At 42.9% G+C, this 24,041-nt stretch overlaps 1 protein-coding gene across 8 annotated transcripts in view; it reads left to right on the top strand.

Annotated features, from left to right (window-relative positions):
• Positions 1-24,041, top strand: part of PSD3 (pleckstrin and Sec7 domain containing 3) — a 720,908-nt gene that overhangs the window by 232,077 nt on the left and 464,790 nt on the right. The window contains exon 1 of one of the 8 annotated variants that reach the window (XM_017867273.1): positions 2,144-2,274. The exons of the other annotated variants lie outside the window; for them this stretch is intronic. Within the exon in view, the coding sequence (XP_017722762.1) occupies positions 2,254-2,274 (21 nt within the window). The 5' untranslated portion in view covers positions 2,144-2,253. Of the gene's footprint in view, positions 1-2,143; positions 2,275-24,041 lie in introns of those variants that run through there. 8 annotated transcript variants of the gene reach the window in all.

The raw sequence follows: 24,041 nt of genomic DNA, 5'->3' as shown, positions 1-24,041 counted from the left end.
CATAATTTATCATGCTAATAACACTTCTGTAAGGCATTATTAACCCAATTTTATAAATGAGGAAACGGAGGCTCAGATTATAGATGTCTATGCCCAAGTCCCTTAACTAGAAATATCACGTAAATCTATGTCCACCCTGCCTCCTATATGATTAGTTATTTTTTTTGTTTATGAGTTGATTAATTTCCCAGGTAAAGGCCAGTAGGCCAGTGGTCAAGCCTCAGGGTAGCAACTACATTCTGTACTCGGTCTTACTTTTGATGCTTTGCCAACAAAACCATCAGACCCCAAGGTTCAAGGAAGGCAGGAATTGATTGGGAATAGGCACACCGGGACTGTCTGTAGGGTATGTACGCAAGGGTAAAGGGAGATCACAAACGAGAAATATGCCTGTATTAGTCCATTTTCACACTGCTGATAAAGATATACCAGAGGCTGGGCAATCTTCAAATGAAAGAGGTTTATTGGACTTACAGTTCCACATAGTTGGGAGGTCTCACAATCATGGCGTAAGGCAAGGAGGAGCAAGTCACATCCTACAGGGATGGCAGTAGGCAAAGAGAGAGCTTGTGGAGCAAGCTCTCCCATTTTTTAAATCTTCAGATCTTGTGAGACTCATTCACTATCACGAGAAGAGCCCAGGAAAGACCCACCCCCATAATCCAATCACCTCCCACAGGGTTCCTCCCACACAACTGGCGACTGTGGGAGTTACAATTCAAGATGAGATTTGGGTGGGGACACGGCCAAACCATATCAGTGCCCAAGTGACTGGGGTGCTTCCAAACCTATACATCTGCTCACACACTGCTGCTCTGGCAGGGGGAGCACGAGCTGTGGACGTTTTTCTGAAGTTGGAGTGAATTTGTATAAATGCATATACTCCCCCATGCTGGCTCCTCTGGTGGGTGTCCAAGGCTGCCTTTGATAGATTCAGATGGGGCAGCCAAGGCAAAGTGGGTGACACGTGGCCTTGGTGCATCTCAGCTATGCTCACTGGGCAGCCCATGCTGACATGGTGGGCGGGATCGTGGGGTCACCAGGGAACCTGACTCCACTCCCATCTCTAAGCTTGGCCAAGTCAGTCACTTCTTGTTATTGGGGCATCTTCTACCTGTCACTTGAAAAAGACTGTTCTTTGGAACAATACGGCGGTAATACATACACGGGACCACCCTGTAGCCGGCCACACAGTTTCCCCCTCCAGGTGCTTGGATCCACTTAACGGACCTTCCAGGGGGTAAAGAGGGCGGATTTGAGGTCTCTCCGTCCCTCTACCAGGGGAGGGCGCCGTTCCAGCCCTTGCCTCTGCGGCACAGATCAAAGGACGTAGGAAAAAAGGTGTGGGTCCACGGCACTAATGATCGAAAATGCAGTTTTAAGTGATCTCTCCCCGCTCACGCACTGTCGGTGGGGACAGTCCCGAGGCCAGGCTGCGGGGCGCCTGGGGGGACTCGTCTCAGGGGGAAATGGACCTTTCAGGGCTAGACAGGTCCCCGAGACTAAAGGCTCCGGCCGCGGCTCGGTGCGGCGGGAGCCGGGTCAGAGAGGCCGGGACCCCGAGGGACGCCTAGGTGCGTGTCCCGAAGCTCGCGTACCTCCAGGGCCCCGGCGAGACGGCGCCCAACTCGCGGCTCCAGTCACACGGCCCTTCCTGAGAGGAAACAACAGGGAAAGCACCTCTCACTTTTCTCAGGGTGGGAAAACTGTGAAGGAAGAAGACAAAGCAACAGGCAGGTTTCCGCTCGCGGGCTGGAGGCCGGGCCCAGGGCTGGCGCGCGGCTGCGGGAGGCAGCGGAGGGTCCTGGCCGACCAAGGGCTGCACTGCGAGGGTCGGGGTCGCCTCCAGCCTCCCCCGGAGGCCCCGCCCTGCCCTGGAGACCTCGCCTCCGCGCTCGGAGGCCCTGGCCGCCTCCCGCCTCCCCACTCCCCTCCCCTCGAGGCGCCGGCCCCGCCCTCTCGCCTCCGCCCTCCGCCCCTCCCGCCCGCCACCCAGCCGCCCCCGCCTGGCGCCGCTTTCGCTGACTATTCTTTTTGTGTGTGAGCCGGGCTCAGGTAGATCTGCCGCGGCTGGCAGGCTCGCCGCCAGCCTCCGCCAAGGGTGCGCCGCCGGGCCCGCCGCGCTCGGCCGCCGCGGGAGCCCAACAAAGACACGGCGGCGCTGGCCGCCGCAGCCCGGCACTCGCGCCCTGAGGCTGCGGCCCCGGAGCGCCCGGCGGCGGTTTCGGCGCGCGGCCGGGTGGGCGATGGAAGATGGAAGGAAGGAGCGCCGCGGTGAGCTCCGGGGCCGGGGCGCGGGCGCGGGGGGCGCACGCGGCGCCGCTGTCCGACGTGGGGTTTGTGTTGCTTTGTCGCCGCTCTGTCCCCCAGGATCCCGGGGCCACCTGGTTTTCTGCTGTCTCGATAGGTGCTGGGTACGATTTTCCTCTTCGCGCTTGCTTGCTTTGTGTTTGTTAGGAGCCCAGCAGGGTCAACTTTGTGGTCTTAAGGTTTAGGGGTTTTAGTTCATCCCTCTGCTTTGAAAACCTCAGACGTGGGAGAAAAACTATCAAAAGAAGGCGACATGAAAGAGGACCTCATATGTCGATCTTCCTCTGCCCAGTCAGCTTGTATTTAGGGACTATCACGTTTCTGTCAGAAAAAACAAAACAAAAACAAAAACAAAAAACGAAAACAAACACACACGAAAAAACAAAACCTAAACTAAACAAACTTGAATTGAGCGAGCAAATAGACAAGAGAAGATTATTCGGTGCAATTCCCAGGAGCTTTTACAGATGTTTAAGTCATTCTGTTTTACATGCGTTTAACTTTATCCGCTGTTTTCAGCTTTCCGTTCTGGCGAAAGATGTTCTGATTTTTTTTTTTTTTAAACACGTTAACACCTATTAGAGAACGTGGGTTTAGAATGTTGTTGGTGATCTAAATAATAAATGTTTCGTTTTGCCATTCCCCTCTATGTCAAAGGATGTTAAACGCCCACTAGGCAGAGAATGGAATGGGCACAACGATTTCATTTTCTAGGCACTGGTTCTCCCGACAGTGGGATCCAGGATTTCCGCTCCAGAATAACTCTTGAGTGGGTCCAGGTGTTGGTGTAGGGAAGACGGAGATCTGGAAAATTAGTGTAAGTGGGATTCTGGCGACAAATGCCTCAATGCATTCGTTGTAATTGAGTATGTGCAAAGGATTTTGCAAAGCCCGGTAACCAGGTGAGCAGGATAGGATTTCTGCTTTCAAGGAGCGTGCTTGAGAGCTTGCCTAGGAGAGACTTATGCGTAGGCTACCATGGAGGATCTTAGAGGAAGCTTCTGGCCTCCGGGCTTGGAAGTTTTCAGAGAGGAGCTGGCAGTTATGCTGGACCTTGATAGGGAGGGGTTGATTGGATTTTTGTGAGATGTGAGGGAAAGGATGTTCTCTGCTGAAGGAAAGGAAATTCACTTTCTACTCTTTTCCAAGAAATGATCCTTTCTTTTCTGAGAGTATTTACAACCCAAGAGATTTTCTTTTAAAAAAGTCATGAAATTCCTCTTCAGCAGTTGAAAGTGCAACATGCTTAACATCACCAGTAAAGCAAATGCAGAATAAATTAGCACCTTTTCAACCAGTTTTTAGTGGCTAACTGGATGTCCTTCCACAACTTTTTTATATCCATCCACAAGTGATTTGTCTTGTTAGATATTTCATTAATAGAAGCTGTTTGTACCAACAGGAACAAGGTATCAAGGAAGAGACTTGGATCAGTAGGTAGGACACCTAGCTTAGAGGCTTTGCCACTGACTGGGTGAGTTTTTGCCACTGTCTTGGGCAAATTATTTAACCTCTGTCGTTACAGTTTCCTGGAAGGGTGAGGGAATTAGGTAGATGCTCTTTCAGAGCCTTCTAGCCCTACCATTTGATGTTTCTACGCCTAGACACGTTTTATGTATTACTTATTCAGTGACGTACTCTCAATTTCACATTCTAAATATCTGTTTGTGTGTTCTGTGAATGGATCAGCGCTCTTATCCTGGCCATTGAATGTGAGAGAGTGATTACAACTACAAAGCTAAAATAACCTTATTAAGGCAAAATTCCATGGTTGAATTTTTTTTTTTAAATGTGAGTGTAAGAAACTTGATTTGCCAATCTTGATGTGTGTTTTCTTTAAAAAAAAGTTTTGTTGACACTGTTCATTTCATTTGTGACCAAAGAATAATATATACCGTATTATGTACATTGCACTTAAGCAATTGAATTCTGCTTTTAATTAGATGCTAGCAATTTAAAAAATTTGGTAATCTTGGAAATTCTTAAAGGCTAGTAAATCTTGGGGATTTGGAAATAAGAAAATGAAATAAGATGAAATTAGCTCATTGAAAAAGAAAAATTTTAGAGGTACTTTCTATCAATGGCTCTGCCCTCTTTCTAAAACCTTGATATTTACATACTTGTTTGCCAACGCTAATGGAAAATTATTTGAGTGGAATTTAGCGTGGCATTACATTGAAAAAACATGTCCATGGTACTACTACTTTCGGAGGTGATTTTTTTTTCTTTTATAGAAATTCAGGAGTGATTTGTCATGCATTATTCAAAAACTAAGACACGAATGTGGTGATGGGTAATTGCAGTCTTGGTTAAGAAATGCTGAGGCAAAACCATGTGAATATTAAAATGTGTATCTGCTTTGACTTCAAGACTGGTTTGTTTGAGGTTTACATGGGGTAATGTCATTTGGACATTACGAAAAGAGTGTGTCATTGGGTTTGGGTTGGATTGAGAGGTGAGTTATGGATAGTGATCGTTTCCAATTTTTTGGAAATGAATTCTGACATGACTGAGGTTGAGTCAGACTGTAAAAAAATAATCTGGTGACCAAAATCTGTGGAGTTTAGTATGTGACTCAGGCTTATAGGAGGCTGGGGGTCTAGTCTGACCTTGANGGGATTTGGAAATAAGAAAATGAAATAAGATGAAATTAGCTCATTGAAAAGAAAATTTTAGAGGTACTTTCTATCAATGGCTCTGCCCTCTTTCTAAAACCTTGATATTTACATACTTGTTTGCCAACGCTAATGGAAAATTATTTGAGTGGAATTTAGCGTGGCATTACATTGAAAAAACATGTCCATGGTACTACTACTTTCGGAGGTGATTTTTTTTTCTTTTATAGAAATTCAGGAGTGATTTGTCATGCATTATTCAAAACTAAGACACGAATGTGGTGATGGGTAATTGCAGTCTTGGTTAAGAAATGCTGAGGCAAAACCATGTGAATATTAAAATGTGTATCTGCTTTGACTTCAAGACTGGTTTGTTTGAGGTTTACATGGGGTAATGTCATTTGGACATTACGAAAAGAGTGTGTCATTGGGTTTGGGTTGGATTGAGAGGTGAGTTATGGATAGTGATCGTTTCCAATTTTTTGGAAATGAATTCTGACATGACTGAGGTTGAGTCAGACTGTAAAAAAATAATCTGGTGACCAAAATCTGTGGAGTTTAGTATGTGACTCAGGCTTATAGGAGGCTGGGGGTCTAGTCTGACCTTGAATTACTGCTGTTGTGATTCTCACCATTTAGGGGTTCTTCCCGGACCATCTGGGCCAAGCACAGAGGTCCCTGACTTCCCTTTGCTAAGGGTGGAGATGTTTTCACTTTGAATATTGCCTCTCAGTTCTTCCTAGTTCTTTTACAGTTAAACCAGCCTGGCTTTCATTTAGGAGAGTACAGGATCCATGTGAAATTCTCCAGAGCGTTTGTTCGGAGTGCCCATATCTTGACAGCTTGTGTTGTTTGTGATATTATATGCAGACTTAGAGATTTGCTGCAAAGAATTTAAGTGGTGGCATTATTTTTTCAGAGTGTTTCTGAGTTACTTTGACCGTCTTTCAAGGACATTTTTCACAAGCTCCAAATTAAGTAGTGTTGTAGTGACTTGCAATTGACAATGGAGAAAAAGGATAATTTGCAGCATGTAGATAACAAGTTATTCTTAAATCCAAATTACCAAATGTCCATGCCTCTTTTGAAAATAAGGCATAACTCATAACATTAATAATGAATCTTTGCTTGTGCTATCTTATTTATATAAAAATAGCACATGTCCCTGCACTGCCTGTTTGCCCTACCAAAAGAAAGGTTTTTCACTGCACCCAGAAGGTCAACAAACTTGGGCCCAGTTGGTGCCTAGTGGGCAGGGACTTTGTTGACACTTCAGGGCACAGAGGTGGCAGAGCATTTTCTCTCTTGGTGACACCCGTGGTGTGAGGGATCCGCCCACTCTTCTCCCCTTCCTGCATGTCCGAGCCAGGCTGTGGCCATGGAAGACCATTCACTCCTTGAGGCTTACTTTGCAGCAAACAGCCATATGGTTTGAAATTCCCTTTCCTCTGAGTATACATCAGTGAGATGAATCAGAATCATTTATACATGTTGAAGGACATTTTTAAAAGATTATTATTGGAGTTAGGGATTTAGGATAACTGGGAAAATTAACATTTTGACCTAGGCTGGTGTTCTTTTCTTACATAGTATTTTCATGTGGATCTTCTGAGAAAGCAGCCTTTTCTTTTAAGTTTCCTGTTAAGTCCTGATTTTTTGTTGTTGTTGTTGACACAAGATCTCACTCTGTCACCCAGGCTGGAGTGCAATGGTGCGATCTCAGCTCACTGCAACCTCTGCCTCTCAGGCTCAAACGCTTCTCCGGTCTCAGCCTCCTGAGTGGCTGGGACCACAGATACACGCTACCATGCCCAGCTTAATTTTTGTATTTTTAGTAGAGACGGGGGTTTCATCATGTTGCCCAGGCTGGTCTCGAACTCCTGAGCTCAGGTAGATCGATCTGCCTTCCTTGGCCTCCCAAAGTGCTGGGATTACAGGCATGAGCCACCATGCCCGGCCAAGTCCTAACTTTTGGAAAACGCTTGTTTTAAGTGATATTTTCCAGGCATGAGGCATTTTTACAATCACAGCTAATATTTATTGAGTTCTTACTTGGGTTGTCTCCCTTAGTCCCCATGACAGCCCATGAGGTCAGTACTGTCATTATCTCCATTCTGAAGTCGGCAGAAGTTAACCTAGTCAAGATCCCACAGTGAGTAACTGGCAGAGCTGAGACTTTAAACTCAGGTTGTCCAATTTTCTTAACCACCGTTCTGTTTTTATGTCTGAAAGTTAGCACTGTGTCTTGCAGAAACTGAGCTCTTTGGCTCTAATATTTAGATTATTTGAGTGTTGGAATCTGAATATTGGATGACTAATTCATCATCAACCATTATTTTATACATTTGTTGGCTTAATAGTGGGACCAGATTTGTTGTTTGGCTCAAGAGATAGAAATGGTGTAATTAAACAACAACAACAACAAAACCCCTGGGGTGTCTAAAAGGATTGCTATAGGACTACATGTGAGGAGTTCCACGTAGTTATATGTCCTTAACTGGAATTCACAATAAAGCAGATTAACAAATTAATATGGAATGTAAGGCTCACCTATTTTAATTTCTAATTGCATCACCTTAGAGAAGTGATCTAGATGCTTCAACCACAGTGGGTGTTGACATAGAGAAGGCTGCTTTTGCTTGTTATTTCTTCCCATGAGCTGGGGCTTAGAGGTTGTTGAGAAAAGGAGCTTGAAACAATAAGGAGGAGGATGGAGAATGAGCCCAGGGCATTCATAAGATCAGGCGGCAGCTGCTCCCTGTTTCCCTGGCCTTCTGTTCTCAGACCTTTGCTAAGAAAAAGTGAATTATAGAAATGGAGCAGCTTGGTTTTCTTATGCCTATTTGGTCTGTGGACAAGAGAAGTAGCAAATTTAAATGGAAGCAGCTATAGCTTCTTTTGTTTGGCCTCTAGGAGATTACCGGTTAAGGGCCAATGGAACTGCTTTTCTCTGTATATGGAAACTTACATGCTTTTTTGAATGTAGATTTTCAACAACTTGTACTTTCCAAGAAGTTATTTGATAGGCATAGTTTTAGACTGAGTCATAGGACACTGGGAGAGGGGAAATTTAGGTGTAAGAGTGATGGCACAGACGATGCCATTAGATGGCTGCCGTCTTTGTGACTGTATTATTTTCTGGCAAAGTTATATTGGAAAAATGCTGAGGAATTGACAGCAGGCTTTGTGATCTTCCAGAGTGTCTCCTCTGGCTCTGCCTTCGTGTCCCTACAAGGTGCAAGTAGTGAGTGTTTCAAGAGGCAAGATATTTCTTGAGTCTGAAACTTTGTTTGAATATCAGAGTTCCTTTTGGGCAGATTTTGATGTTTTGCCGATTCATTTCTAGTGGCTACAAAAGGTCTGAGAGCCGCCTTCCCCACCTACTGATGCTTATTTCTCTCTATAAAAATGACCCTTGGCCGGGTGCCCTGGCTCACGCCTGTAATCCCAGCACTTTGGGAGGCCAAGGCAGGCGGATCACCTGAGGTCAGTGGAGTTCGAGACCAGCCTGGCCATCACCGTGAAGCCCTGTCTTTACTAAAAATACAAAAATTAGCTGGGCATGGTGGCAGGTGCCTGTAATCCCAGCTACTTGGGAAGCTGAGGCAGGAGAATTGCTTGAACCCAGGAGGCGGAGGTTGCAGTAAGCTGAAATTGTGCCATTGCACTCCAGCCTGGGCAACAGAGTGAGACTCCCTCTCAAAAATAAAAATAAAAGTAAAAAATCTCCCTTGAAGAAAAGTTAACCATTGCTTTCCATGAGCTAATATCTGAAAGTATCAAGGCAGAGACTGAAGTACAGATATTATTATGCTATTCATTTGTTCATTCAGCAAATATTAAATGCTTACCATGTGCTGAGCTCAGTGTACGCTCCAAAAAACCTTGTCCACTGACCTTGGCAAACCTCACTTGGATTGTGCTAGTGTGAGTCAAACTTCACAATCAGCAAATACTGAAACTACAGTACCTAGGAACTCAGAACTTGTGAACTTGATAGAATCGATGCAGTTACTGCCTGAATCAGCATTGTTCAATAGAGCTTTTACTATGATGGAAATGTCCCATATTTGCCCTGTCCAGTAAGATAGTCAGTAGCTACATGTGGCTACTAAGCATGTGAAATGTGGCTAGTGAGATTTAAGAACTGAATTTTAAATTTTATTTAATTTCAATAATTTAAATAGTTTCAGGCAACTAGTAACTACTATATTAGACAATGCTACTTTACAGCAAAAGTGCTTTTTTAATAGACAGCATTATCTGTCCTGGGCTGTCATTCCTCTCCCTCTCGTTATTTATTTATTTTTTTTGAGACGGGGTCTCACTCTGTCGCCAAGGCTGGAGTGCAGTGGCAAGATCTCGGCTCACTGCAACCTCCACCATGGGCTCAAGCGATTCTCCTGCGTCAGCCTCCAGAGTAGCTGGGACTACAGGTGCGCACCACCACACCTGGCTGTTTTGTATTTTTAGTGGATACAGGGTTTCGCCATGTTAGCCAGGCTGGTCTCAAACTCCTGACCTCAGTTGATCTGTCCCCGTCAGCCTCCCAGAGTGTGGAATTACAGGCGTGAGCCGCTGGGCCCGGCCAGTTGCAGTTGACTTTTTGTTGCAAGCTGTGGATGGTTCCCTAATTTCTAGCCCTCTTTGAATCTGCCTAGCATCACAGTGAATATTCAGGTGGGCAGTGCTGCATATCAAAGCTAAGGGTGTTTTAGGGACACCTGCAGGGCTGTCTGGGAGGCCCAGTTGATTTTCACTGTAGATGAAATTGACAGGAAAAATGCCTGAATAACATCTATGTTGGCAAGGATTGTGCTGTTTTAAAGAAAGGTAAGTGAAGGTGCCTGTGTCCCGTGGTTAGAAATAAGGTACACTCTAATGAGGCAGTGGAACAGAGACAAAGGTCGTACTCTTTATCCCCAAATACTTTGTAGTGACAAGTCTGGAAGGTAGACAGTCACATTCGCAGGCTCCAGGATTTCTTCAGAGTCAGCCATGTAGGAGTAATCTTGAGGGTAGCAATGTGAAATTCTCATGGTTAGACCTCTGTTGAAATACGTTTTAATTTTGAGTTTTGTAATTTGTGATGGAAACACGACAACGTCAAGGCATAACAATGCAAAAGCGTGGGGACAGGAAGAGGAGAAAGAATGACATCTATTTAGTGTTGATTATGGGCTAGGTACTATGTGAAACATAGTATGTGTGAGTGTGCGTATGCGTGCATCTTTTTGTATTTATGTATTCTTTTTTATATATTCTTTTTTTATTTTTTTGAGATGGAGTTTCACTCTTGTCACCCAGGCTGGAGTGCAATGGTGCGATCTCGGCTCACTACGACCTCCGCCTCCCGGGTTCAAGTGATTCTCCTCCCTCAGCTTCCCGAGTAGCTGACATTACAGGCACGTGCCACCACACCCAGCTAATTTTTGTATTTTCAGTAGAGACGGGGTTTCCCCATGTTGGCCAGGATGGTCTCAGTCTCTTGACCTCATGATCTGCCTCCCAGAGTGCTGGGATTACAGGCGTGAGCCACCGTGCCTGGCCTATATATCCTTTATAGTATTGAAAGGTAGGTGGTGTCTCCATTTTCAGAGGATGAAATTGAGGCTCATGGAGATAAAATGGGATCCTTTTTTAAAACAACTTTATTAAGATATTCACATACTATACCATTCACCCCTTTAAAGTGTAGATTCATTGATTTTTAGTATGTTCATTGAGTTGTGCACCCGTCACCATAGTTAATTTTAGAGCATATTCATCACTTCAAAAACAAAGCCCAGGCCAGGCACAGTGGCTCACACCTGTTATCTCAGTACTTTGGGAAGCCAAGGTAGGAGGATCTCTTGAGCGCAGGAGTTCGAGACCAGTCTGGGCAACATAGTGAGACACCTTTAATAGCAAAAAAATTTAAAGATTAGCTGAGCATGTTGATGCGTGCCTGTAATGGCAGCTCAGTTGGAGTCTGAGGCGGGAGGATTGCTTGCGCCCAGGAGGTTGAGGCTGCCTTGTGTCGTGATTGCATCACTGTGCTCTAGTCTGAGTGACAGAGTGAGACCCTGTCTCAAAACAAAACAAAACAAAACCCCCCAAAAATTCCGGACTCATAAGTTGCCACCTCTCCCTGTTGCTCCTGTCCCTTATAACAAGCAACTACTAACCTGTTTTCTGAGTCTGGATTTTGCTGTTCTACACATATCATGTAAATGAAATAATACAAAATATGGCCTTTTGTAGCTGGCGTTTTTTCTCATGTTTTCAGTGCTCATCCACGAAGTAGCATGTGTTAGTACTTCATTGCTTGTTACTGCTGAATGGTATGCCATTGACTAGGTGGGTCACATTTTATTTATCCATTCATCAGTTGATGGGTTGTTTCCACTTTTGACAGTTGGAAATCATGCCATTCTGAACACAAGCGTACAAGCTTTGTAGCCATTCTAGTGGGTGTGAGGTGGTATCTATTGTGGTTTTGCTTTTTCACTTCTCTAATGACTAATGATGATGACTATAATTTCACATGCTTATTGGCTGTATTCGTCCATTTTCACACTGCTGATAAAGACATTTCTGAGACTGGGCAATTTACAAAAGAAAGAGGTTTAATGGAATTACAGTTCCACATGGCTGGGGAGGCCTCACAATCACGGTGGAAAGCAAGAAGGAGCAAGTCATGTCTTACATGTATGGCAGCAGGCAAAGAGAGAGCTTGTGCGGGCAAACTCCCATTTTTAAAGCCATCAGATCTCATGAGATTCATTACAATCAAGAGAACAGCATTGGAAAGACTCATCCCCATAATTCAATTACCTTCCACTGGCTTCCTCCCACGACACATGGAAATTGTGGAAGTTACAATTCAAGATGAGTTTTGGGTGGGGACACAGCCAAACTGTGTCGTTGGCCATCTGTGTATTTTCTTTGGAGAAGTGTCTATTCAGATTGTTCGACCATTTTTAAATTATGTTATTTGTCTATGTACTGTTAAATTTTAAGCATTGTTTTTATATTCTGGGTTCAAGTCTCTTATCAGATATATGCTTTGCAAATAGCTTCTCTCCTTCTGTGGGTTGTCTTTTCTCTTTCTTCTTCCTGACCTTCGAAATAAGTAAGGTTCTTTGTCTTAAACAGAGCACCAGAGGGCTTAGCACAGTTCTGGGCGCTCATGTATTTTCCAAAGTGGGTTAACAAAACTTTTAAGTACAATGACTTGTGTAACAAATACTGTTTTTTAAATATCTGGTTGGAAGAAGGATGGAGATTTAACCTTTGCCTGAGCTATTTGAGAGGGACCAGAAGGCTCTGAGGACTTGAGACTCTTATGTATACTGAAAGGAAATTTTGGAAGCCAGTTCTCTGAAGACTTTTATGTATAGAAAATAGTGTTCTCCTCCTGGATTAGACAGCAAATTGCTTGAAAGGAGGACACCCTACCTAGAAGACCCTTCTTGATCTTTTTAGGCACTGTAATGTCATGATCTAAATAGTGTTTCCCAAACTTGTCTATCAAGAATTACCTGGTTTCAGATTTCTAGGGCTGCCTGAAGATTCCGGTACAGTGGTTTTGAAGGAGCAGTCTTCATAATCACCCTGTGCGAGTCTTAAGATTGGAATGTTTGGGAAACTGATCTCACCTGGTAATAATGATGACCTTAGTGGTTGCCCCTAGAACTTAATTAGTTCTCTTTAGTGGGTATGGTCTCCAGTTGACAAACATCCCTCATCAGGGAGATTACAAGGAGCTGATCAAGCCAGTCTGGCTACGTTGCTTACATCATCACTGGGTCTTGATCCAAGACAACCCAAGTCCCCCACCCCGCCACCCCCTGCCAGTGTGGTAGAGATGGTTCATAAAAATTTAAACCAAGCTCACAGACATTTTCAAGTTTTAAGGTTGCCACCACTCCCTTGGGAGGAATCCTCCCTTCTTCTTCCCTCCTCTTTTAAAATGTGTTCATATTTTCTTACCATTGCTGAATCTCTGGAGGCCTCCCATAGCCACACAGATCTCCATGAAACTCAATGGGGAGAAAAGGGCATGGAAAGAAAAATAGACATCTTACATAATCTCTACACTTTGCTTGTTTTATCTGGTTGATTAGGGTCTCCTGAAGAATTTTAGGAGAGTGAAAAGTGTGGAGTTGGGAGGGGGAGACTCACTTACCTGACTTCTTTAGTTTTATTTTTTTAAAGACGGGATCTTGCTGTGTTGCCCGGGCTGGAGTGCAGTGACTACTCCCAGGCACCATCATAGCTCACTGCAGCTTTCAACTCCTGGCCTCAAACAATCCTCCTTCCTCAGCCTCTCAATTAGCTGAAACTACAGGGGTGCCATTGTACTTGACCCTGTTCTTCTCTTAAAGGATATTCTGTGTTACCAGGAGGCAGTGCAGCATAGCGGTTGGCGTGGGCCCTTGAACTGGATAGTCTGATTTGCTTCTATCTGTGTCACCTTGGGCAAGTTATTTTAACATCTCTGTGCCTCACTGCATCATTGTCCCATGGAATACCTCACTAACATTTAGTGGTTGGAAGGGGCTTAGACAGTTTCGGAAAGACAGTAAGTAGGCAGTAAATGTGACCTGGATGGTAGGTTGTACTTACCTGAGTGGAAAGTGGAATTATTATTGCCCTTCTTAAAGTCACACACCTATTAAATGGCATAACTGGACTTTCTTGGACCCTAGACTGTGATTGCCTACAGGTGTGCTTTATGGAAGCCAAGAGAAAAATTCTAATACACTCAGCCCTCTGTTTCTGTGGGTTCTGCATCATGCATTCGGTCAACCTCAGATCAAAATATGCAGAAAAATATTGTGTCTGAACACGTATGGACATTTGTTTCTTGTCATTATTTATTCATATAGTATAACAACTATTTACATAGCATTTACATTGTATTCGGTATTATATGAAATCTAGAGATGATTTAAAGTATATGGGAAGATGTACATATGTTATGTGCAAATGCTACACCATTTATTGTTTTCAACTTTTAACTTTCAGTGTTTTTCTATAGAAAAGCTGCACATAAAAGAGTAAAGAATTCATGCAGTCATGCCACATGACCATCACAGTCAATCTTGATGGTGGTACTCTTCAGTAGATACTGGAACTACTAAGTTGATAAATGCTTATTCCTTAAAAATTACACCTCGTCAAGGTGAAATAAATGCGATAATAGGAACAGTAAGAACCATGTGTTTGTAAGTGCCTCAAGTCAAGCTCTTACATTTAGACCAGAAAGTTACACACCCTGGAACACCAGCAACTCACAAACTCACAAGGAAGATGGGGGAGTTGTCACCTTCCTTCCTTGGAGGTCTTTAGGCTGGAAAAGTTCCATGTAGGTGTGGTTTGCTTAAAGATAGAGATATAAACTTTATGAGTTCCCAAAGTCACTTTCTGGCCAACAGCTTTAGCAGTTCTAAGAAGGAACAGTTTCATTTTGCTTTCAAGGGGTGTTCCTTTTCTGTGTCCTAAGGCAGGGTGATCAGTTAGTGAGAGAGGATGATGTGTTTGCACCAAGCTGCTAGCAGAGGTGAGTGTGGCTCAGCTCCAATCCTGACCTTTCTCCCTTTGTCTAGTGAACCTCAGCCAGTGCAGGGTACCCAGGGAGGGTCACTGTTAGTTGGCCTGAAAGGCAGTGTTGGTGGCTCTCACATATTCAGACGTCTTCTTGTGCCTTGTCCACAGTTTCCGGGGGATGCTGGGGACACTGCAGGAAGTACTGCCTATCACCGATAGGGAGCTTCTGCTCCTTGGTGAATGGTTAGATACTCTTTGGTCATCCTGAGATGTCTGGATCCTGTCATCTGAATACCTTCCTTCTCTGAGCCCGGGGCGGCTGCCTCCACCAAGGCTGAGGCTGGAGCTTTCATTGAGATCCAAGACACTGGAGCAATCAAAGATTTTTCCACGTGCTCGATTCTTCCTATACAGATTTGATGCTTTGGGTTCAGAAATCTCTACTTGTTAGTCAATCATTCAAAGCAGAGAATTTCTAAAGGCCTTTGTACCAAGCAGCGAGACCAGGCAATAGGGTCAGGCAATGAGACAACTGCCACTCTTCCAGAGACACTGTAACTACGGTCTAAATAAGATCAATGTGTCAACATAGGCGCATGGACTGTAACAAATGTACCTCTCTGGTGGAGGTTGATAATAATGGGGGAAGCCATGCATGTGTGGGGACAGGAGGTGTATTGAAAATTTCCTCACCTTCAGCTTGATTTTAGTATGAACCTAGAACTACTCTAATAAATAGTCTATGGGTCTGGGCAATATAGTGAGACCCCACCTCTACAAAAAAGAAAAAATTTAGCCAGATGTGGTGGCACGAGCCTGTAGTCCCAGCTACTTGGAAGACTGAAGAGGGAGGATTGCTTGAGCCTAGGAGGTCAAGGCTCTCGTGAGTTGTGATCACATCACTGCGTTCCAGTCTGGGTGACAGAGCAAGATCTTATCTAAAAAAAAAAAGAGTCATTTTAAAAAGATTATACATGTGGAAGCATTTAGCCCTGTGTTTGTGTGCAGCAGGTACTCAGAATGTGTGCGCTTAGTTCCTTCTTCCTCATTACACCACTTTGTATAAGAGATTTGAGCACCTTTGAATCCCCAAATCTATGACCAATCCCCACTTCTTCCCCACTTTACTGAGGGATGACTATATGTGGTGCTTTGGCCCAGGGTACTCATTCAATATGTTTCTTTAGTGAATGAGTTAAACTCCACAGGCTGTTACGTAGCTAAGTACAGGAACCCTATTAAGAATATACGGGCAGAATAGGTGCTCTGACATTTAGCCTCGTCTGATGGCAAAATAGAATTTCCTGAGTCAGCAGGATTTCTGGCCTGATCACATTTTTTGCTATTGGCTTCATGGTGGCTTCATCTCCTATTTTGGAGACACAGAATTTTCACCATTCCCTGGGCTGCTTTTAGAGCTTCAGGTCTGTGACTTTCATTAATAGCTCCCTTGCAAATGGCAATCTAGGGCATAAAAGATAAGAGTAATGTGTTATTACTGTGGATTTCCTCCTCCAGCTTTTTCCCTTCTGGCAGAGACTTCTGATAGAAGTAGATAAAGGTGTGGGCTGTATTCACCTGGTGTGATGTAACGGTCTCAGAGATCTGTTTCATTCATTCTTTTGATTTTATCAGGGTTTTTTTTAATTTCTTCTTTTTTTTTTTTTTTTTTTGAGACAGAGCCTTGCTCTGTCAGCAAGACTAGAAAGGCTAGAATGCAGGGGCATGATTCTAGCTTACTGCAGCCTCAAACTCCTGGGTTCAAGTTATCCTCCCACCTTAGCCCAGGTAGCTGGGACCACAGGCACACACTAACATGCTTAGCTGTTTTTGTATTTTAATTTCCTGTAGAGATGGGGTCCCAACATCTTGCCCAGGCTGGTCTCAAACCACTGGCTTGAAGGGATCCTCTCATCTTGGCCTCCCAAAGTGCTGGGATTACAGGTGTGAGCCACTGTGCCAGGTCATATTTTTTCATTTTGGTTGCAGTTCTTCCTGCCTTCTTGGTGTGGCTTGTATATCAGTTGATGGCCTCTCATATTGCTGTATCCTGCTTGGGAAAAAAAGTCTAATAAGATATAGTATATTCTAAAACTGGAGCTTATATAAAGATAATATAGTTTATAGATTTAAAAAACTTGATAGGCCTAGAGGAATTAAAGTCAAAATTTTAGAAGCATTACTAAAATAAATATATCTGTGATTAGTCAGTGAGAAAATTGTATCATTTATAAAATCATTAAGTAATGATTTAGAGGAAAGTTCAGTAAGATTCAGACGGGAGTTAGAAAGATAATGGTAATTCCATTTTTTGAAAAAACTTGGGTGGTGTAGTATACAGAGGTATTTCCTTCGTGAATATTTGTATTTTGTAAATACTTTGTAAAGTTTTATTTTGCCTCTATTTAGTAAAAAATAATTTTAAAATAAAAAATTTGTGAGTAGAATTCTCTTGTGACCATTTAATGGCTTCTTTCTAAAGCATTCCGTTTAGCAATACACCTGTCTCTCATTATGCCTGTGTTTGTTTTACATAATATGTAAGTTACATAATTTTGGTAGCAAGTACAACCAGCACAAATCCATTCGGGTGCAAACACAACTGATTCTTGGTAATCACCACCTCAATCGTGTGGGCAGAATTTCATGAGCTTGCTGTAGTCTTAAGACTTGAGCACCAGGTACTGATTTTTTAATTCTGTTTCTTTATGTGTTACCAGTGGCGAGCAGCAGACATGAATAGGCATCAGCCAGAATGTCTTACAGGGTAACTTGTGTCACCCTGTGAGACATCCTGGAGTTGGTTAATTGGAGGGTGGTTAAGAATTTCTGCTATATACATAACTTCAGAAACGAAAGCAAAGCTGTTATGGTCTAAGAAATAAAAAGGGATGTTATAAGGTAGAGACATTAGGACCTGCTTTCCATTTTGTTCTGAAATCACTTTTGGCATTTATCTGCCTCACATCACTTAGGTTGTGTACAAAGTTACTTCCTTCCTAAATAATTTATTTCTATATCTAAAATGTTTGCTGAAATTATTTCGCTTTCCTTTCACCTGGAAGACAATTTTAGGTTTTTAAGAAATATGGTTTATAAAAATAGGACCCACCATGTCCATGTACTGAGTGAGTGAATTACTAAAGTGTAACACAAACATTTTTTTCTGTCTTGTACTTGAGTCCAGAAGTTCACTGAAAATGGGTTACACCTGGAATTTATGTATCATTACAACTATGAAGTGCTTTGTACTTTGCATCCTAATTTCTCTTTCATCTAAGGAAATCAAAGTCCATTATATTAGCCTGGCTGCTTTCACCTGCTTGCAGAAAGGGTAGATGTTTTGGGACTCTTTGTTTTTTTGAGACGGAATCTCGGTCTGTCGCCCAGGTTAGGGTGCAGTGGCGCGACCTTGGCTCACTGCAACCTCCGCCTCCCACATTCAAGCTTTTCTTCTGCCTCAGCCTCCCAAGTAGCTGGGACTATAGGTGCGTGCCACCACACCCAGCTATTTTTTTGTATTTTTAGTAGAGACGGGGTTTCACCATGTTAGTCAGGATGATCTCAATCTCCCGACCTTGTGATCCACCTGCCTCGGCCTCCCAAAGTGCTGGGATTACAGGCATGAGCCACTGTGCCTGGCCCAGGACCCATCTTTTAAATGAGCTCTGGTGAAGCAGGGTCCAGGGTTTTGAGAAAGCCTAGTACCCTTGGAGTGTTTCAGGGCATCTCTCAGTTGAGAGAGCTTTTTCTTTACAATGGGCCAGATTTTGTATGAGGTTAATTTAGTTATCAAATTGGAGCAGCTTTGCCCTTTCCACGATATCTGAATATATCTGCATAGCAAGTGACTTATTTAAAATACAGCTCTTTTAAAAGGCTACAGGGCATACTGTAATAGCTTATATGCAGTTCTGTGTCACAGTCACTTTTCCTTCATTCATAGATCCATTCAACAAATAGTTTTTGAGTGTCTTCTATGAACCAGACATTATTTTAGGTTCCAGGGATACAGTGGTCAACAAAACAGACAAAAAAAAAAAAAAAAAAAAAAAAAAAGAAAACAAATCCTTGTTCTTACAAGGTAAGACAGACTGTGTATGAGTTGTGTGTGTGTGTGTGTGTGTGTGTGTGTGTGTGTGTGTTGTGTGTTGATGGTGTGAAGCCCTTCAGGGAAAAATAAGGTGGAGGAGGGAGTTTGGGAGGGGTGCAGTTGCAGTTATAAATGGGTGGCCAAGGATGACCCTGTTGATGTGTTGCATGAGGAAAGACCTGAAGAAGGAAGGTAAGTGCACCGGGAAGAGGGCACAGCAGGTGCAGGGCCCTGAGGCAAAGCCTTGCTTCCTCCCTTCCAGGAACAGGGAGACCAATGTGACGGGAGTAGAGTGAGCTGTGGGGTCGGACACCGTCGCCAGATCCTGTGGGGCCTTGTTGCTATTGCAAGGGCTTCGGTTTGGACTGAGAGTGAGCAGAGAAGCCTGTTAGAGAGTTTCGAGTAAAGATGGGACATGATCTGGCTTATGTTCTTGGAGGACATGCTGCTGCCATGTCTCATGAGAATAGACTGAAGCGGGGAAGGGTGGAAGCAGGGAAACCAGTTGGGAGGCTCTTGTAACCTAGGTGAGCGAGGATGGTGGCTTGGACCACTGTGGTATGTTTTGAAGGTTGAGTGGGATGGATTTTCTCATTATCTGAATGTGGGATGTGAGTGGGAGAAAGCATGGGTAACTTGCAAAATATTGACCTGTGCATCTTGAAGGATGGACGTGCATTAACTAAGATAGGGAGAGGCTGATTTTGGAGGAAGGATCAGGAGCTCAGTCATGGAGCTGTCTGGTAGGCAGCTGGATATATTTATCTGGATTATAGAGGAGGGGACTGGGTTAGCGGTAAACATTTGAGAGTTGCCAGAATATACAGACTGGATGAAATCCATAGAAAGTGAGTGTCAACAGAAAGGAAAAGAAGTTGAGGGCCAAAACCTGGGCTACTTCAGCACTGAGATTGAAGAGATGAGAAGGAACCAGTAAAGGAGAATGAAGGAAAGCAGTGAATGAGGGAAATCAAGAGAGTGCAATGTCTTGTGAGCCAAGTGAAAAAATCGCTTCAAGCAAGATGAGTCAGATGCTCCCAGGAAGTAAAGTAAAATGAGGGGCAAATGAGATTTGACCCAGGGATTTAGCAATGGAGATGTCATTGGTAAGGTTGATAACCAACTGGGATTATGGTGGAGTTGTGGGGATGAAATGTTCATCAGTGAGGATGTAAGAGAGAGCAGAAGTAGAGAAACGGAAACATCAAACGTAGAAAAATATTGCAAAGATTTTTGCTGTAAAGAGAATGTGAGAAATGTAGCTGCAGGGAGAAATGGGATCAAGAGATGTTTTAAAAATGCAGGAAGTAACAGCATGTTCGAATACCAATGGGAAAGACAGTAAAGAGGAAAAAAATACGATCCTTCATGTAATAACATAATTCCCAAAGGACCTTTGGTGTAGTTTAAAACAGCCCAAATCATCTAGCTTACTGTTGTAAACACTAATCTTTGTTAATGCTGTTGATTTTTTCAACACAAAGTCCTTATCTTCCCATCTCCATCAAAATAAAACTTTTCTTTTGTCTGAGCCTTTAAATAAATGTCTTTTGGGTATGAATTGTGTTTGCTCATCTTGTTCAACCTAAGGGAGTCCCTAGTTCTGTTAATAGTTATGCAATATAGGCTGGGCGCGATGGCTCACACCTGTAATCCCAGCACTTTGGGAGGCCGAGGCGGGTGGATCATGAGGTCAGGAGATCGATACCATCCTGGCTAACATGGTGAAACCCCGTCTCTACTAAAAAAGTACAAAAAATTAGCCGGACGTGGTGGCGGGCGCCTGTAGTCCCAGCTACTTGGGAGACTGAGGCAGGAGAATGGTGTGAACCCAGGAGGCGGAGCTTGCAGTGAGCCGAGATCACACCACTGCACTTCAGCCTGGGTGACAGCAGTCTTGAGGAAAAAAAAAAAAAATAGTTCTGCAATATGCATGGATCTGAGGTACACTGTCCACATGTTTTCAGTAACTGATGACTTCTTTAGATCTCATCTGAGGCACAGATTCCCTACCGTCCATTAAGCATGTATAAGATCGCATTTTCCAAGAATTTATTCAGTCAACTAAATGTTCATTGCATGCATTAAACATAAAAGGCCCTGTGTTTCCAGGTAGCAACCACAGGGCAACAGATGGGTAATAAGAGTAAGAATTTAAAGATACCAGTGTCCTTGGATCTTGTGTGGATGACCAGTTGTTTCCCAGATATTACTATGGAAATCATCTGGTGACATTGTTGAAATGAAGATTCTGATTCTTTAGTTCTGGAGTGGGGTCTGAGATCTACATCTTTAACAAGCTCCTAGGTGATGCTAGCGATGCTGGCTGATATAGTTTGGCTGTGTCCCCACCCAAATCTCATGTTGAGTTGTAGCTTCCGTAATCCCCATGTGTTGTGGGAGGGACCTGGTGAGAGGTAATTGAATGGTGGGGGTGGGTTTTTCTCCTGCTGTTTTTGTGATAGTGAGTAAGTCTCATGAGATCTGATGGTTTTATAAAAGGCAGTTCCCCTGCACATACTCTCTTGCCTGCCACTATGTAAGATGTGCCTTTGGCCCTTTGCTTTCCTCCATGGTTGTGAGGCCTTCCCAGTCAAGCTGAGCTGTGAATCATTAAACATCTTGCCTTTATAAATTACTGAATCCCTGGCATGTCTTTAATGGCAGCGTGAGAACAGACTAATACACTGGCACACCTCATTTTGAGTAGAAAGGGATCTTAGGGTAAGACTTCCTGGCTTATTTTTTCTCCTTAGATTTTGCTTCTGCTCTTCCTCTACTTCTCTATTATTGCCACAGTGGGCCTTTTCCAGCAGGAACTTTCAGACTCAGAACAGCAATATATTGTTGTAGCATTTGTTGATAGGATTTCAGTATCTTTGCTTTCCACTCTTTGCATTTTTATTGATCTTTGCAAAAAAGCTACTGGCGTCTGGGAGTTTTGTTTAGTAATTAGATAGCTGAAGAGACTCTAGGCCAAGTTTCATTTGCATTATGTAGGGAAGGCCAGACTTCTGGGTCTCATTTACATCCCAAGGCCATGTTTGTCCTAGACCTCTGAGTACATGCTTTGGAGCTGTAGGCAAAGTCCCAGTACTGGGGCCAATTTGCCAGTTCAGTTGTCAGCTTTTAAATTCTCTGGATTCCTACTTGCTAAGACTAAATCTCTTCAGTAAACAGCTCCCTTGCTGGAGGGCAGTCCTTTGGCTTTGTTATAAATACATTTTGTCAGCTTGTGGAAAATAGAACAAACCTTTGAAAGTCACCACTGGCTAATAAAAGCTTCTTAGATGGCTCTAGATGGCAAGAGGTACTTAAAAACTACCTATAAAAAGATATATTTTGGTGGGGGTTGGAGAAGAGTTTGAAATTAATTATATGAACTCTGAAAATTCCTGTAAATTCTACATTTACTTTCTGCTATACTTTAGACCATATATCTTGTCCTGAATTTAATGAGGCATGATTTTCCGGATCTTCTGTATCGGTGCTATTCAATAGAAATACGATGAGAATTTCACATGTAAATTTAAATTTTGTAGTTGCCACATTTAAAAAAAGTAAAAAGAAATGAATGGAATTAGTATAGGTAATATATTTTCTTTAACCTCCTGTGTCCAAAATATAGTCATTTTGACAAAAGCTTAGTGATAATTTATATTCTTTGCTTGTACTTAGAAATCTGGCCTATAGGCTGGGCGCGGTGGCTCAAGCCTGTAATCTCAGCACTTTGGGAGGCCGAGACGGGTGAATCACGAGGTCAGGAGATCGAGATCATCCTGGCGAACACGGTGAAACCCCGTCTCTACTAAAAAATACAAAAAACTAGCCGGGCGAGGTGGCGGGCTCCTGTAGTCCCAGCCACTCGGGAGGCTGAGGCAGGAGAATGGCGTGAACCTGGGAGGTGGAGCTTGCAGTGAGCTGAGATCTGGCCACTGCACTCCAGCCTGGGCGACAGAGCGAGACTCCGTCTCAAAAAAAAAAAAAAAAAAAAAAAAAGAAATCTGGCCTATATTTTACACTCAGAGCACATCTGCCATCTTTCAGGTGCTAAATGGCCCCATGTGGCTGTCATATTAGACAGCACAGGTGCATATGCAGAGCAGCTGCAGGTATGACAAGCGCAGTTTTATTTATTTCTTTATCTCATAATTCTCTGTTAATACCAACACATGATTTGCTATAGTGAGGCATATATGTTTAGTGAAGTATTAAAATAAAGATGTAATCTTAAAATCTACTCTAAAAACAAATGGATATTTGAAAAAATAGATAATTATAAATATGCAGAGAATACTAATATGTTGACTGACTTCAGCAATGGCTAACAGAGGTGAGGACCTATAAAAATTGAAAATGTCTGAGACTTCCAGATAATACATTTTTAGCAACATTATTTAAGATAATTTACTGCTCCCATAGGGTAGGTAGGTCCTGTCATGACTCACATTTCATAGATGTCATGCCTGAGAGCAGAGAAGTTACGTAATTTGCCTTAGATCACACAGTGGGTAAGTGGTAGATCTAGGATCGGAATGCTAGTCAGTCTGGTTCCAGAGCTCACTTCGTTCAACTCTGTGCCAGACTGCCTTCTCAGCACATGTCAGTGATATATACATTTGCTTCATCTTTTAAATGGTATGATTGAGGGATAGCGCTCTTTAGTTGAAAAAAGTGATTGATATAATCAAATTGTTTGATATAATCAAATTGTTCTGGAAAACGGAGGATAAATTAACTCCTTAAATAAATCATATCCAGTTTGTCATTAATTTAAGTCTTAATTTCAGACTTACTTTATCTTGGTTTCTAATTGATCTTCAATTTAAACTGAGCCTCAGCATTTTTTCTGCCTATCCCTGATGTGGGGAAAAACAGCTAATAATGTATAAGGCAAGCTTTCAGTGTTATTGAGAGCTAAAGTTTACCACTGAATTGGGGAGATAAGCTGTAATACTCATGAAATAGTATTGCAATTTACTGTTACTAGCAATCACAGCAGCAGTAACCGTGTATTGAGAGGTTACTATCTGCCAAAGCTTGTGTTAAGACTTTACATTCATTATCTTATTTAACTGTTAAAACAATGCTATAAAGGTGATTTTATCTTCTTCAATAAATAAGTGCCAGAAACAGTGCCACTATACTCTGAAACAATGAGACTCTGAGAATTGTTTTATTGGATTCTGGGTGTCACATTTAAAGGGGGATATTAACAGTGAACAGGTAGGTGAGTGGTCAGAAAAATCATATGATGTTAGGAGAGGTCATAGAATTGTGATCTTTAACCTAAGGGGAGAAGACTTAGTGGACGTAATTGTTATCAGTAAGTATTTGGAATAAAGAATATGATCTAAAGAGAAAACCGACTCTGGCAAAAGGAGTACACTCACTCTGTCTTTCTCTGAGGAATACAGAAAAGACATTTACAAAATTTTCTTATTTTGGATTTTAATCCAAAATCAGAAAGAATTTTTGAACAGTTGTTT

This window comes from Rhinopithecus bieti, unplaced genomic scaffold (genome assembly GCF_001698545.2).
Source record: "Rhinopithecus bieti isolate Rb0 unplaced genomic scaffold, ASM169854v2 scaffold_2888, whole genome shotgun sequence".
NCBI lineage: Eukaryota > Metazoa > Chordata > Mammalia > Primates > Cercopithecidae > Rhinopithecus > Rhinopithecus bieti.
This window is presented reverse-complemented; position numbering and strand designations above follow the sequence as displayed.